This window comes from Pogoniulus pusillus, chromosome 21 (assembly GCF_015220805.1).
Source record: "Pogoniulus pusillus isolate bPogPus1 chromosome 21, bPogPus1.pri, whole genome shotgun sequence".
Classification (NCBI taxonomy): domain Eukaryota; kingdom Metazoa; phylum Chordata; class Aves; order Piciformes; family Lybiidae; genus Pogoniulus; species Pogoniulus pusillus.
This window is the reverse complement of record NC_087284.1, coordinates 19,022,514-19,034,805: the sequence shown is the minus strand read 5'-3', so window position 1 is coordinate 19,034,805 and position 12,292 is coordinate 19,022,514. Positions and strand designations below refer to the sequence as shown.

At 45.6% G+C, this 12,292-nt stretch overlaps 1 protein-coding gene across 3 annotated transcripts in view; it reads left to right on the top strand.

Annotated features, from left to right (window-relative positions):
- Positions 1-2,965, top strand: part of F13A1 (coagulation factor XIII A chain) — a 65,952-nt gene extending 62,987 nt beyond the window's left edge. For all 3 annotated transcript variants that reach the window (XM_064161139.1, XM_064161141.1, XM_064161140.1), the window contains exon 16: positions 2,335-2,965. In XM_064161139.1, the coding sequence (XP_064017209.1) occupies positions 2,335-2,479 (145 nt within the window). In that variant the 3' untranslated portion in view covers positions 2,480-2,965. The remainder of the gene's footprint in view (positions 1-2,334) is intronic.
- The last annotated feature ends 9,327 nt before the right edge of the window (positions 2,966-12,292 follow it).

Sequence of the window (12,292 nt, the reverse complement as noted above, 5' to 3'; positions counted from 1 at the left end):
TGTGCTGATGGTCCCCAGGAGTGTGCAGAAGGAGCTTGAAAAATTGCCTGTGTTCAGCAGCTGCATAAACTGTCAGCATTATCTGCAGCTTGGAGAGCAGGTCTGAGCCCAACTGCACCTGGGCCAGGGATAAAAAGATCAAACCCAGTCTCCAGAGTGGAGCTGGGTAGAAAAACTGCTGTGAATGGACATCATACTATGCTTGCTTTTTGCAAGTGTTATGCCACAGGTGCAGCTGAACGTGACTCAGCATGCTCCACATGAGTTACACAGCTTGCAGCACCAAGCCTGCATTGCTGCCCAGCCCTGCCAGCATCCCCCAGTATTTTGCATCCTTCCTGAGCCAAAAGCTGCTCTCACCTTCAATGATGTAGGAGCTGTCAGGTCCATTGAAGGCACAGGAGCTAGGGAGAAAAATGACTCATGGAGCATTTTCTTCATGGTCCTTTTCCTTCAAGTCACCATGTTTCCAGGAGTGCCCTTGGAACTGTTTAAAATGGAAATGGATCAGCTTACTCATATTAAGCTTTAACTCCTCTGAGATGAAGGAAGGCTGCAGGTTACACACACACAGAGGACAGAGCAAGGGGCAGTTGTAGTTTATTTCAATAATGATTGCATTTGCCTCCATGCATTCAGTGATAAATAGCTCTGGTGTGGTGATGGCTCAGCATGTTACACAGAACCATTCATCACAGAATTGTCTCCTGGGAAAATCAGGTTAAGGAGGATTACTCCATTTACAAAGAGAATCAAACCTATTCTCTGTTTTCCTCACCCTTGCACTGCTTCCCTGTCCACCAGGGGCTTACATATAGGATGTGGCTTTTGCAGCTCTTGGTGAGGATGAGACTTTTGACCTCACTGTATTTTGAAGGGAGGTTTTTTCCTGTATCATTCACAAAACATGTTTGAGTGAGCCAACTTATACCATGTTCTGGGAATGAAGTGAGGCTTCAGCCTTCACTATCTATAAGGACTATCTCTGCCTGAAAGGAGATTTGAGTGAGGTGAGGATCAGCCTTTTTTTCCAGGTAACAAGCAACAGGGTGAGAAGAAACAATCTCAGGTTGTGTCAGGGGAGGTTAAGGTTGGACATTAACAAAGACACTGAAAGAGTGGTGAAGCCCTGTAAGGGGCTGCCCAGTAAAGCCCTCAAAAGCATGTGTACGTGGTGCTGAGTGACATGGCTTAGCAGTGGACTTGGCAGTGTTAGGTTAACAGCTGGACTGGGTGATCTTGATGGTCTTTTCCAATCTTAAATATTCTATGATTATGTGATGATAGATATAAGGATGTTAATATAGAGAGATATTAGACTTAGACAGATGAGGAGCATGACTCATGGAAAAAAACCTTGGGCAGCAGAAATTCCTACATGGGGCATAATCTTTGCATGATAAATGAGAATCCACCACGAAGTGATGGAATGTGGTAAAAGGATTTTAGTCAAGCATGCATTCACATGAGCAGATAAATCAGGTGTTTCTCCATGTCAAAGCTCAGCTGTTGTTAGCATTTGTAGAGGCTGGGGGAAGTATAGGCTGGATGCTAGGAGGAAGTTGTTGGCAGAGAGAGTGATTGGCATTGGAATGGGCTGCCCAGGGAGGTGGTGGAGTTGCTGTCCCTGGAGGTGTTCAGAAAAGCCTGGCTGAGGCTCTTAGTGCCATGGTCTAGTTGACTGGCTAGGGCTGGGTGCTAGGTTGGACTGGATGATCTTGATTGGACTGGATGATGTTGGAGGTCTCTTCCAACCAGGTTGATTCTATGATTTAGAAGTACGACAGTAGGGAAATGGGAAAAGGTGAGTTTGGCTTCCCAGCACAGATGTTACCTTCTTGTACACACATTTATATACTATAAATCAGAGGTGGTTGCACAATGAAGATGTGGTCTGGAAATCTTCGTCCTTAGAGAATTTGTCTCCCAAGTGCTCAAGAAAGTAAACCAAATCTTGCTGCATACAAACTTCTGTAATATCTTCATTTTTCACACAGCTCATCCCATAAAGTCTCAATTTCAAAAGATATTTGAACAGGTGAAGCAATCACAGTCATTGCTTATGGAATCTCCTCTGGAAGAGATTCTAAACACATCTGGATGTTGTGAGCCTGGGCAACCTGCTGTGGGTGACCCTGCATTAGCAGGGGTATTGGAATAGGAGATCTCCAGAGGTCCCTTCCAGCCCCCTCATCCTGTGATACTGTGAAAAAATGATAGGACACTTATGAGAACGAGTGAAACACCAAAAAATGGACATGCACCCCTGCAGTTTCTTCAGTTGTGGGCCCATTTGACAGCACTGGCTGACTAACCTTTCATTTTTCCTTACAGGCAAATCCCACCCAACTCTACCTTGATCTGGGAAGTAAAATTTACCCCCAGACAGCCAGGGCTACGGAAGCTGATTGCAAGCTTGAATTGTGATGCTTTGAGGCATGTGTATGGTGAGCTGAACATCCAGATTCAGAAACCATGAAGCAAGATGATGCCCTTATCTCTCATTTCAAAATATCACAGGGCAGGGCAGGAGGGAGGAAGAGGTAGAAGTCAGCTTATTTGAAGTTTGGTCATCCTTGTGCTGAATACAATTTGATTAACTAATTGGTTAGGCTGGGGAGAGAACGAAGAAGCACCTGAATATTGAAGGATTTAAAACGTGATACATGTAATTAAAGGCAATTCTAGGCCATGCTAGTCCTCTATTTCACTATTATTTGTGCTATATTGCATTAGTGCTGCAAATGAATCTGAAAAGCTCCTTTCACCAAAGTAGTCTGAACTTTAATTTTAATTAAGGCCTGATATTTCACTGAAAAACAACAGAAAAAAATCCACCACCAAAAACTCTCTTATAAATCACTACTCTATGACTCCAGAATATAAACCTGCTTTTCACTCCAGGCTTTTTATCACTCCAGTGCACTAAGAATTTAAAATAAAGCATGTTTTACTCCTGACTGCACTTATGCCTTGTCTTCTGTATGTGGATCAATCTATTCCATCTAGCAGCACTGCAGACACCACTTGCTACTCAGGGGAGACCTCACTCTCTATGGCTTCCTGACAGGAGACTGGATCAAGGTGGGGGTTGGTCTCTTCTCTCAAGAAACAAGCAATAGGATAAAAGGAAACAGCCTTAGGTTGCACCAGGGGAGGCTCAGGTTGGATATTAAGAATGATTTCTTCCCTAGAAAGAATCCCTGAAACAGGTTGCCCGGGGTAGTAGTGAAGTCCCCATCCCTGGAAGGATTGAAAAGCTGTGCAGACATAGTGCTGGTTTAATAGTGACCTGTCAGTGCTGGGTTAATAGTTGAACTTGATGATCTTGAAGGCCTTTTCCAACCAAAATGATTCTATGATTTTCTGATTCAATGATTCTATAATGCATCAGAGGTCATTAAGTGGCCTGTGTGCTCCTAATTGCATCCCACTTCTGATGTGTTTCTCTCAGCTAAGCATTTCAAGGCATTCTGCTAATAGTAGTGAAGCTGAATAGTTAACTAGGAGGCAGAAGATCGTGGATAGTTTGTAGGAGGATATATTGAAGCAAAGAGAAGTGTTAACCAGCCAGAGGTCATTAAGTGGCCTGTGTGCTCCTAATGGCATCCCACTTCTGACATGTGTTTCTCTCAGCTAAGTATTTCAAGGCATTCTGCGAATAGTAATGAAGCTGAATAGTTAACTAGGAGGCAGAAGATCAAGGATAGTTTATAGGAGGATATATTGAAGCAAAGAGAAGTGATAACCAGGAACAGAGGCAGACATTTCAGCAGCCTTTGACATCCCCACCCTCTTGCTCTCAGAAGAGCTGCTCGCACCCAAAGGGAATGAGCTTTAAAGGTCTCTTCCAACCCAAACCAGTCTATGATGCTATGATAACTACTCACACTACTGCTGCTCACTCCTGTATAAGACACAGACTGTACTCTGTAAGCAACAGCCAAAATACACCTTTAGAAGTAATGCAGCAAACTTCAGATAGTCCAACTTAAAGAGAAGAAGAAATACATCTGGTCTCCTACAAGTCCTACCAGCAGAAACTCCTGCTGCCCTCCACAGAGAAGCAGTGATCTGGTTTGATCACTGGAAGTATCTTTGCACTAATTGAGCTGTATCTGTGCTTGTGATTGTACCAAGATGCATGTTTGGGGAATTTGCCTGCTTGTACACTAGATCCAAATCCCCTTTGCAGCTGTAAAAGTTTACTCTGCTGATTGCTTACAAGTTTGTTGGGTTTGTTGTCCTCTAGAAAGCAAACAACTTGAGCTAATTTAGGGAACTGTTAAAAAGATGATGGTGCAAAGCCTCTGCTGCCTAAACAGTTTAGTTTACAGGAAGACATTTTCCTCTACTAAGACAGGCTATTATAAACCCCACTGCAACACACTAGTGAATTATTTTCTGCCTTTCAACATAAGGTAGCCACAGCCTTTGCATTATAAAACAATACTTTGTGCTCCAATCAGCTATGTCTGTAAGTGTTTGTACCTAATAGAACCCACTCCCAAAGCTCTGTTGGCTTCATCAGCATGACTGGTGCTCAATGGGTTTGCATTCAGAGACACTTAGCATTGGGGAAGTGCCACCTTCAAATTAACTTGCATCCAAATGTGGTTATAGCTGCAGGTATGATCTTAGGCAAATGGGAAGAGTCATTATTTTAAGGAAAAGGGGGGAAAAACAGACTTCAGGATGTGGGTGGCCAGGAATATAAGAAATGGGGATAAATATTAAGTATCTTATTGATATCTTGCTAGTGAGGCTGTGTAGCACCATGATGTTCTTGTAAGAGATTTTTTTCCCCTAGGAGACAGCATTTTGCTAGCTGGACTCATAGGATCACAGAATGTTAGGGGTTGGAAGGGACCCAAGGAGAGCATCGAGTCCAACCCCTCTGTCAGAGCAGAACAATCCTATCTAACACAGATCACAGAGGAACACATCCAGACAGGCCTTGAGAGTCTCCAGAGAAGGAGACTCCACAACCGCTCTAGGGAGCCTGTTCCAGTGCTCTGTGACCCTTACAGTAAAGTTTCCCCTTGTGTTGAGGCAGAACCTCTTTTGCTGCAATTTACACCCATTGCTCCTTGTCCTGTCCCAGAGAGCAGTGAGCAGAGCCTGTCCCCCCTTCCTGGCCAGCCCTCAGATACTTATAAACATTTATCATATCCCCTCCCAAAACCCACGGAGCTAATAGTCCAGATGAAAACACTGCATTCATCTTTGCAGTCCTTTGACTCCTTCCTAGTGCAAACAAAGATATGAGCACCTTCTCTCTCCATCACATTTTCCACAGCACCTTCCAGCCCTACTTTGCCTCCTCAGCACGGCTTTGAGGCCACTCCAGTCTATGCCATGAGCTTTGCTGATCATTCTTCCTCTTTCTCTGCAGCGTTGCGGAGGTCCCTGTCCAATCTCTCCATGCAGCCCCAGGGGTGCACTGAAATACTTCTTGCATGAGAGTTATCATCTGGGATGGAGCTCTTTTGCTCTGGTGTGCTCATTTGCTGGATCCCCTGGGCTGCTGAATGTAATATGCAAAACACTTGCCTGGGTCTCAAAGACCTGCTTACATCTTGAAAATAACTTTTTGGGAAACAATTCTGCTTTACCTGCTCCCCTAAGCCAGACAGTTCACTCATGTCCTGAGTTGTATATATTGCTTCTCCTCATGCTTTCCTTACAATGGCAATGGTATTTTTCTGGGCAAAGTGTCTCTCCTCTTAAACATCCATCTTCTCCTACCACTTATTTCCTCCTTGGGATCATCATTCTCTGCAATATCTTCATTGATTTCTTCTGAAAATGTTAATAAAACTTAGTTCTCCAGGAACAGTGATCTGTAAATGTAAACTGTCAGGATTAAGAGGAAGAGACCAGTGATTTTTGCAAGTTCATGGAATCCTAAAAGGGTTTGGGTTGGAAGGGACTTTCAAAGTCCATCTACATCTAGTCCAACCCCCTCCGGTGAGCAAAAACATCTTCAACTAGGTCAGGTTGCTCAGAGCCCTGCCCAACGTGACTTGGAATGTTTCCAGGGATGGGAACTTTGGTTCCCAAGCTGAAAGTGAGATGCTGCAAGACAGATTGATTTTCTGAACCTTCTGAAAATAAGTTTTGTCCCCTAAAGTGCTTTGGGTTGGATGCACACAATGAAGTGGCTAAGAGGACCAACGCCTGCTACCAAGTAACCAGCACTGCCTGGCCTATGGCCCTGAGTATGGAGCCTTGTGTCCAACCCAGCACTCTGGAAATATGTGTTATGGTCTCAGTTAAGGCTATGCTCCTGTTCCCTTCACTGCTGGCATAACTACTGCAGGACTCTGCAAGGCTACCACCCCAACCTGCCTCCAGGTACACATACACCTTCTCATCCTCCCATCCAAAGGCTTTAGCACTTCACTTTCCGATGGTGAACCTGCCAGCAAGGTTCCCAAATAAATGGCAAGTCTCATGTATGAGGAAAATTTACTTTTATAATCTCACTCTGCAGAACACAGGAGCTCTGGAAAAGGCTTGCTCAGGGGCTCACAGCAAAGCCACAGCGCTGCAATCAGCAGCTGCATGCTCGAACCTCTTCAGCACCTTCGTCTGGTCTCAAGGCCAGGGTGGGACCTGCCTTCTTGCCAAGAGCCCTGCTGTTTTTGCAACCACAGGAGTGCAGGGCTTTGGGTAAGCCAGCAGTCATATCTTAAAAGACTGAGTGGCCACAGGCCATAAGAGAGGAATTTTCAAACTGGTGCTGACCTTCAGCCCTGGGTGTGATGTCCTTCCATTAGACTACAAACAGGCTGGACTAAGCTACTGCTCTAGAGAGAGACCAGCCACTACAGCCAGGGAGGAATTCTCTGAAGTCCACAGCTGGGCTCTCAGGTTTTCAGCTTTTTGTTTTCTTCTGGCTCTGACATGCTGAGCAGGAGCAGTGGTATCTCAGGCAATGAAAAGCTGTGGGCATTGTACAGCAGAGTGACAGCTTTGTGCTGTCTGCATTGCCTGGATTTAAGCTTGAGACAAGATATAACAAAGAAATCCTTTACCATAAGGGTGGTGAGACACTGGAACAAGTTGCCCAGAGAAGTTTGTGGATAGCCCCTCCCTGGAAGGGTTTAAGGCCAGGTTGAATGAGTTCTTCAGCAACGTGGTCTAGTGGAAGGTGTCCCTGCCCACGGCAGGAGGAGTGGAACTAAACAATTTTTGAGATCACTATCATAGAATCACTATCATAGAATCAACCAGGCTGGAAGAGACCTCCAAGATCAGCCAGTCCAACCTAGCACCCAGCCCTGGACAGGGAAATAGACCATGGCACTAAGTGCCTCAGCCAGGCTTTTCCTGAACACCTCCAGGGACAGTGCCTCCACCACCTCCCTGGGCAGCCCATTCCAATGCCAATCACTCTCTCTGGCAACAACTTCCTCCTAACATCCAGCCTAGACCTCCCCTGGCACAACTTGAGACTGTGTCCCCTTGTTCTGTTGCTGGCTGCCTGGGAGAAGAGACCAACCCCCACCTGGCTACAGCCTCCCTTCAGGTAGTTGTAGGCAGCAATGAGGTCCCTCCTGAGCCTCCTCTTCTCCAGGCTGCACACCCCCAGCTCCCTCAGCCTCTCCTCATAGGGTTTGTGTTCCAGGCCCCTCACCAGCTCCTTCCAACCCTAACCATTCTATGCTTCTATGTTTGCACGATTCCATGAAGGTTGGTCTGTGTGTTGAGCCGTGCAGGTGAGGGTCAGTTTTGACAGCCAGACTGGAAATGAGTGAGAGAAGCTCCTCAGTCTTATGATCAGTAAGACCCTCAAAAGACAGGTGGATGTCTTTGACCTCTCTGTGTAGCCTGAACAGGGTGAGCAGAGCTGTGAGCCAGTCCTATAGATCAGCTATCTTCCATTATTTCTTCAGGCAGAGAGCACAGCAACATAGATGGGAAAAGGAGAGTGGATTTAGAGTTGCAGATTCAAGACACTTCTGGGAAAGCCTGAAAGTGAGCTGTTAAGCATCTCCTGGGTACAGAACACATATGTTTTGTTGCTTGCTTTTGACCACTGTAGGTGAATGGGTCTACTGACTGGACAGCCCAAGCGTGGGAACTGTCCCCCTGTGTGCCAAGCATCATACCTGTACCACAGTGGCTTGGAAACAGGTGTCTCGTGGGAGTGGATCCTTCACAGACATGTTTTTTGCTGGGCTGTTTCAATAAATCAAGAAAGCAAGCATATTCCAACCAGCAATTCCTTGCTATTATTTCAGCTAACTCTGAACCCCGTTACTATTTTGGCACAGCCACCTGCTCACAAATCTTAGTGTGTTGCTAAGTGTCAAAATACCCTAAATCAAAACTGGTGTCTCAGCTAGCAACCAAGCAGCAGTAACACCAACGAGTCTGCTACATGATTCACATGCAGCATCTTAGTGTCTGCTACTATGAGAAGAGCAACTACAGCTACTAAGTAGGTCTGCATGAGCATAAAAATGATTCTTTCACTTATTTTAAATTAAAATATATATATATATTCCAGAGATTTAGAACATTTTAGCATTGTAGGAAGTCCTAACTCAAATCAGTTTTTTACAGACACAGTACAAAAGCATTATTGTAGGACTTCTGTTTGCCTGTTTGTTTGCTGGCAGTGAATATTTTGACACAGGACAAAGGAAAGGTGCAGGTAATTTTATTTTTAGTATTTGGAGTAAGTGTCTTCAGTGTCACAGTATCACAGTATCACAGTATCACCAAGGTTGGAAGAGACCTCACAGATTAAGTCCAGCCCTTTACCACAGAGCTCAAGGCTAGACCATGGCACCAAGTGCCACATCCAATCCTGCCTTGAACAGCTCCAGGGACGGCGACTCCACCACCTCCCCGGGCAGCCCATTCCAGTGTCCAATGACTCTCTCAGTGAAGAACTTTCTCCTCACCTCCAGCCTAAATTTCCCCTGGTGCAGCCTGAGGCTGTGTCCTCTTGTTCTGGTGCTGGCCACCTGAGAGAAGAGAGCAACCTCCCCCTGGCTGCAACCTCCCCTCAGGTAGTTGTAGACAACAATAAGGTCTCCTCTGAGCCTCCTCTTCGTTGTGGTCCTTGACTTCTTTCTAGATGAGTGGGGCTGCAGTGTTCCATGACTGCATGGTAACTCAGCATGCATCAAGGACATAAGGGAGGGGGATACATTTGAAGATATTGCCATCACAGTCGTCACAGCCCTCCCATCTTCCTCGGGTTCTGCTTTCACTCCAGCTTCCTAATAAAATTATTAATCTAAAAATAATATCATAAAAGAGCCTCATTGAAATGTAAAACAGCCTTGGCCCCAAAGCTCCAAGATCTCACCAGCTTGTGGAGGCTGCCAGCAGGTCAGCACTGTGAGTGAAGTTTATTAGCAGGGCTGACAAGGTTGTGACTGTTTGTGCCAGCAGCAGATCACGAGGCTTCTCATTCAGTGCCTCTTATTAACAGCAACCCCATGTTCCATGGTTTGATTTGTAGCACTGATTGAGAGCACTGTAAATCTGCAAGTGAGCAGTACAGGGACTTGAGCTAGAAGTCAAAAGGGTCGGTCTTGGAGGAGAAGAGCTTTATCAATGTGTGCACTGGCCATGATTCCCCTGGTTTGCTATGATAGAAGTTCTGATGAAAAGAGCATGAGAGCTAATACACAAGAGAAGCAGGCTGCCTGCAAGTTCCTGGTGTTCTTACGCTCTCTCATCTCTAGAAAGTGGTGTTCTTGGAAATACATAGCTGTCTTGCAGACCTTATCAGATAAAAGGCAGTTTGCCAGACTAAAAAGAAAGAAAGAAAATGAAAAGGGAAAGGGACAGGGAAAGGGAAAGGGAAAGGGAAAGAAGGGAAAGAGGGAAGAAAGAAAAGAGAGATGAAAAGATGAAAGGGAAAGGGAAAGGGAAAGAAGGGAAAGAGGGAAGAAAGAAAAGAGAGATGAAAAGATGAAAGGGAAAGGGAAAGGGAAAGAAGGGAAAGAGGGAAGAAAGAAAAGAGAGATGAAAAGATGAAAGGGAAAGGGAAAGAAAGGGAAAGGGGAAGAAAGAAAAGAGGGAAGAAAAGATGAAAGGAAAAGAAAAGAGAAATTTGGTTTATTTACTGAATTCTGGTGCTGTGTACCAGCTGACTCATTGTCACACTCCATTTTCATCCTCTCATTGAACCAGAATCACGTAGCCCATTGATTTCAGTCATTGTGGCTACTTGACAAGATGAAAGGACAGATTTTGAACAGTAAGATTTTCCTTGTCATGTCAGAGATCAGGAACATCAAATTTCTCCCTCTGGTCAGCTGGCTGGTATCTGGAGCTGAGGAGAGTTGTTGACTATTAGTGGCCTCAAACCTGAAATTGAAGTCCTCTATGGAGTTCTTTGCATTGGTCCTGGGACCCTCAAGGTGAGGAAGTGAAGGTTGTTTGTAGTCACTAGCTCTGTTTGTTGGATAGTAGCTAAAGATATTTGCATAAAACACAGGATCACTGAGTGGTAGGGATTGGAAAGGACCTGTGGAGATCATCTAGTTCAACCCCCCACAGTAAACCAGGGTCACCCACAGAGATGGTCATCTGGGATCACATCCAGTGGGTTTGGAATTTCTCCAGAGAAGGACATTCCACAACTTCTTTGGGCAGCCTGATCTGCTGTTCCATCACTCTCAAACTAAAGAAGGTTTCCCTTGTGTTTAGGCAGAACGTTCTGTTTCTTTGTGCTCATTGCCCCTTGTCCTGTTGCTGAGCACAACTGAAAAAAGCCTGGCCCCAACCCTCACCCTTTTGCTCTTGGTAAGCATTGGTATTTACTTTGGGTATGAGTCACATAAATTATAGTTTTGCTCATTGTTTCCCAAGTCTGGTCTAACTCTCTAGGAAGCTGGCAAGAGAATTCTTTTATTTGGATGAGATTTTGATAAAGACTCAGGCAGCAGCAACAGCCCAGCCCTTCACTTTGCATGAGGTCAGCAGAGCACGACTAGCTTCAGTGAAGCTGTGCCAACTTACAGCACGCAAGGAACTGGCAACACATTGTTCCTTAACGGCCCAAGTATAGCCTAATTTTACAATCACAAGTTGATGTCAAGCTTTTGGTGCCAAAATCCTTGGAGTTCTGCCATTTGAGGCAGCAGGTGGGCTTAATAATGAAAATCAAGTAAATATTTGCTCTGAATAATCAGTTACACCTCTGCTGTTCTTCCACATTGAGTGTCAAACACCCAAATATTTGCAGGAAAGGAATGCAATCCTTCTAGTAGAGACCTTCTAGTAGAACATACCATAGAATCATGGAATCAACCAGGTTGGAGATGACCTCCAAGATCACCCAGCCCAATCTAGCACCCAGCCCTATCCAGTCAACTAGACCATGGCACTAAATGCCTCATCCACTCTTTTCTTGAACACCTGAGCCAGCAGTGTGCCCAGGTGGCCAAGAGAGCCAGTGGCATCCTGGCCTGCATCAGCAATGGTGTGGTCAGCAGGAGCAGGGAGGTCATTCTGCCCCTGTGCTCTGCACTGGTGAGACCACACCTTGAGTGCTGTATTCAGTTCTGGGCCCCCCAGTTTAGGAGGGACATTGAGATGCTTGAGCGTGTCCAGAGAAGGGCAACGAGGCTGGGGAGAGGCCTTGAGCACAGCCCTACGAGGAGAGGCTGAGGGAGCTGGGATTGGTTAGCCTGGAGAAGAGGAGGCTCAGGGGTGACCTTATTGCTGTCTACAACTACCTGAGGGGAGGTTGTGGCCAGGAGGAGGTTGCTCTCTTCTCTCAGGTGGCCAGCACCAGAACAAGAGGACACAGCCTCAGGCTGCACCAGGGGAGATTTAGGCTGGAGGTGAGGAGAAAGTTCTTCCCTGAGAGAGTCATTGGACACTGGAATGGGCTGCCCGGGGAGGTGGTGGAGTCGCCGTCCCTGGAGCTGTTCAAGGCAGGACTGGACGTGGCACTTGGTGCCATGGTCTAGCCTTGAGCTCTGTGGTAAAGGGTTGGACTTGATGATCTGTGAGGTCTCTTCCAACCCTGATGATACTGATACCTCCAAGGATGGCAACTCCACCACCTCCCAACTCTTAGAGCAGAAGCAGTAATAGAAGTGAAGTTATCAGATTATAAAAGCTGTGCAAATAGACCAAGCCATTAATTACCTGTCCTGGAGGATTTCTAGGTCCTGTCAAGTTGTTTTATTCTATTTTTGCTAAAGGAGAAAAAGGTACATGTGTGGGAGGGCTGCATTTGTATAGAAATGAGAATGAAGATTAAGACAAGAGCTCTACTTTATTATGTATAGCTCTTTATGGGAAAAAAAAA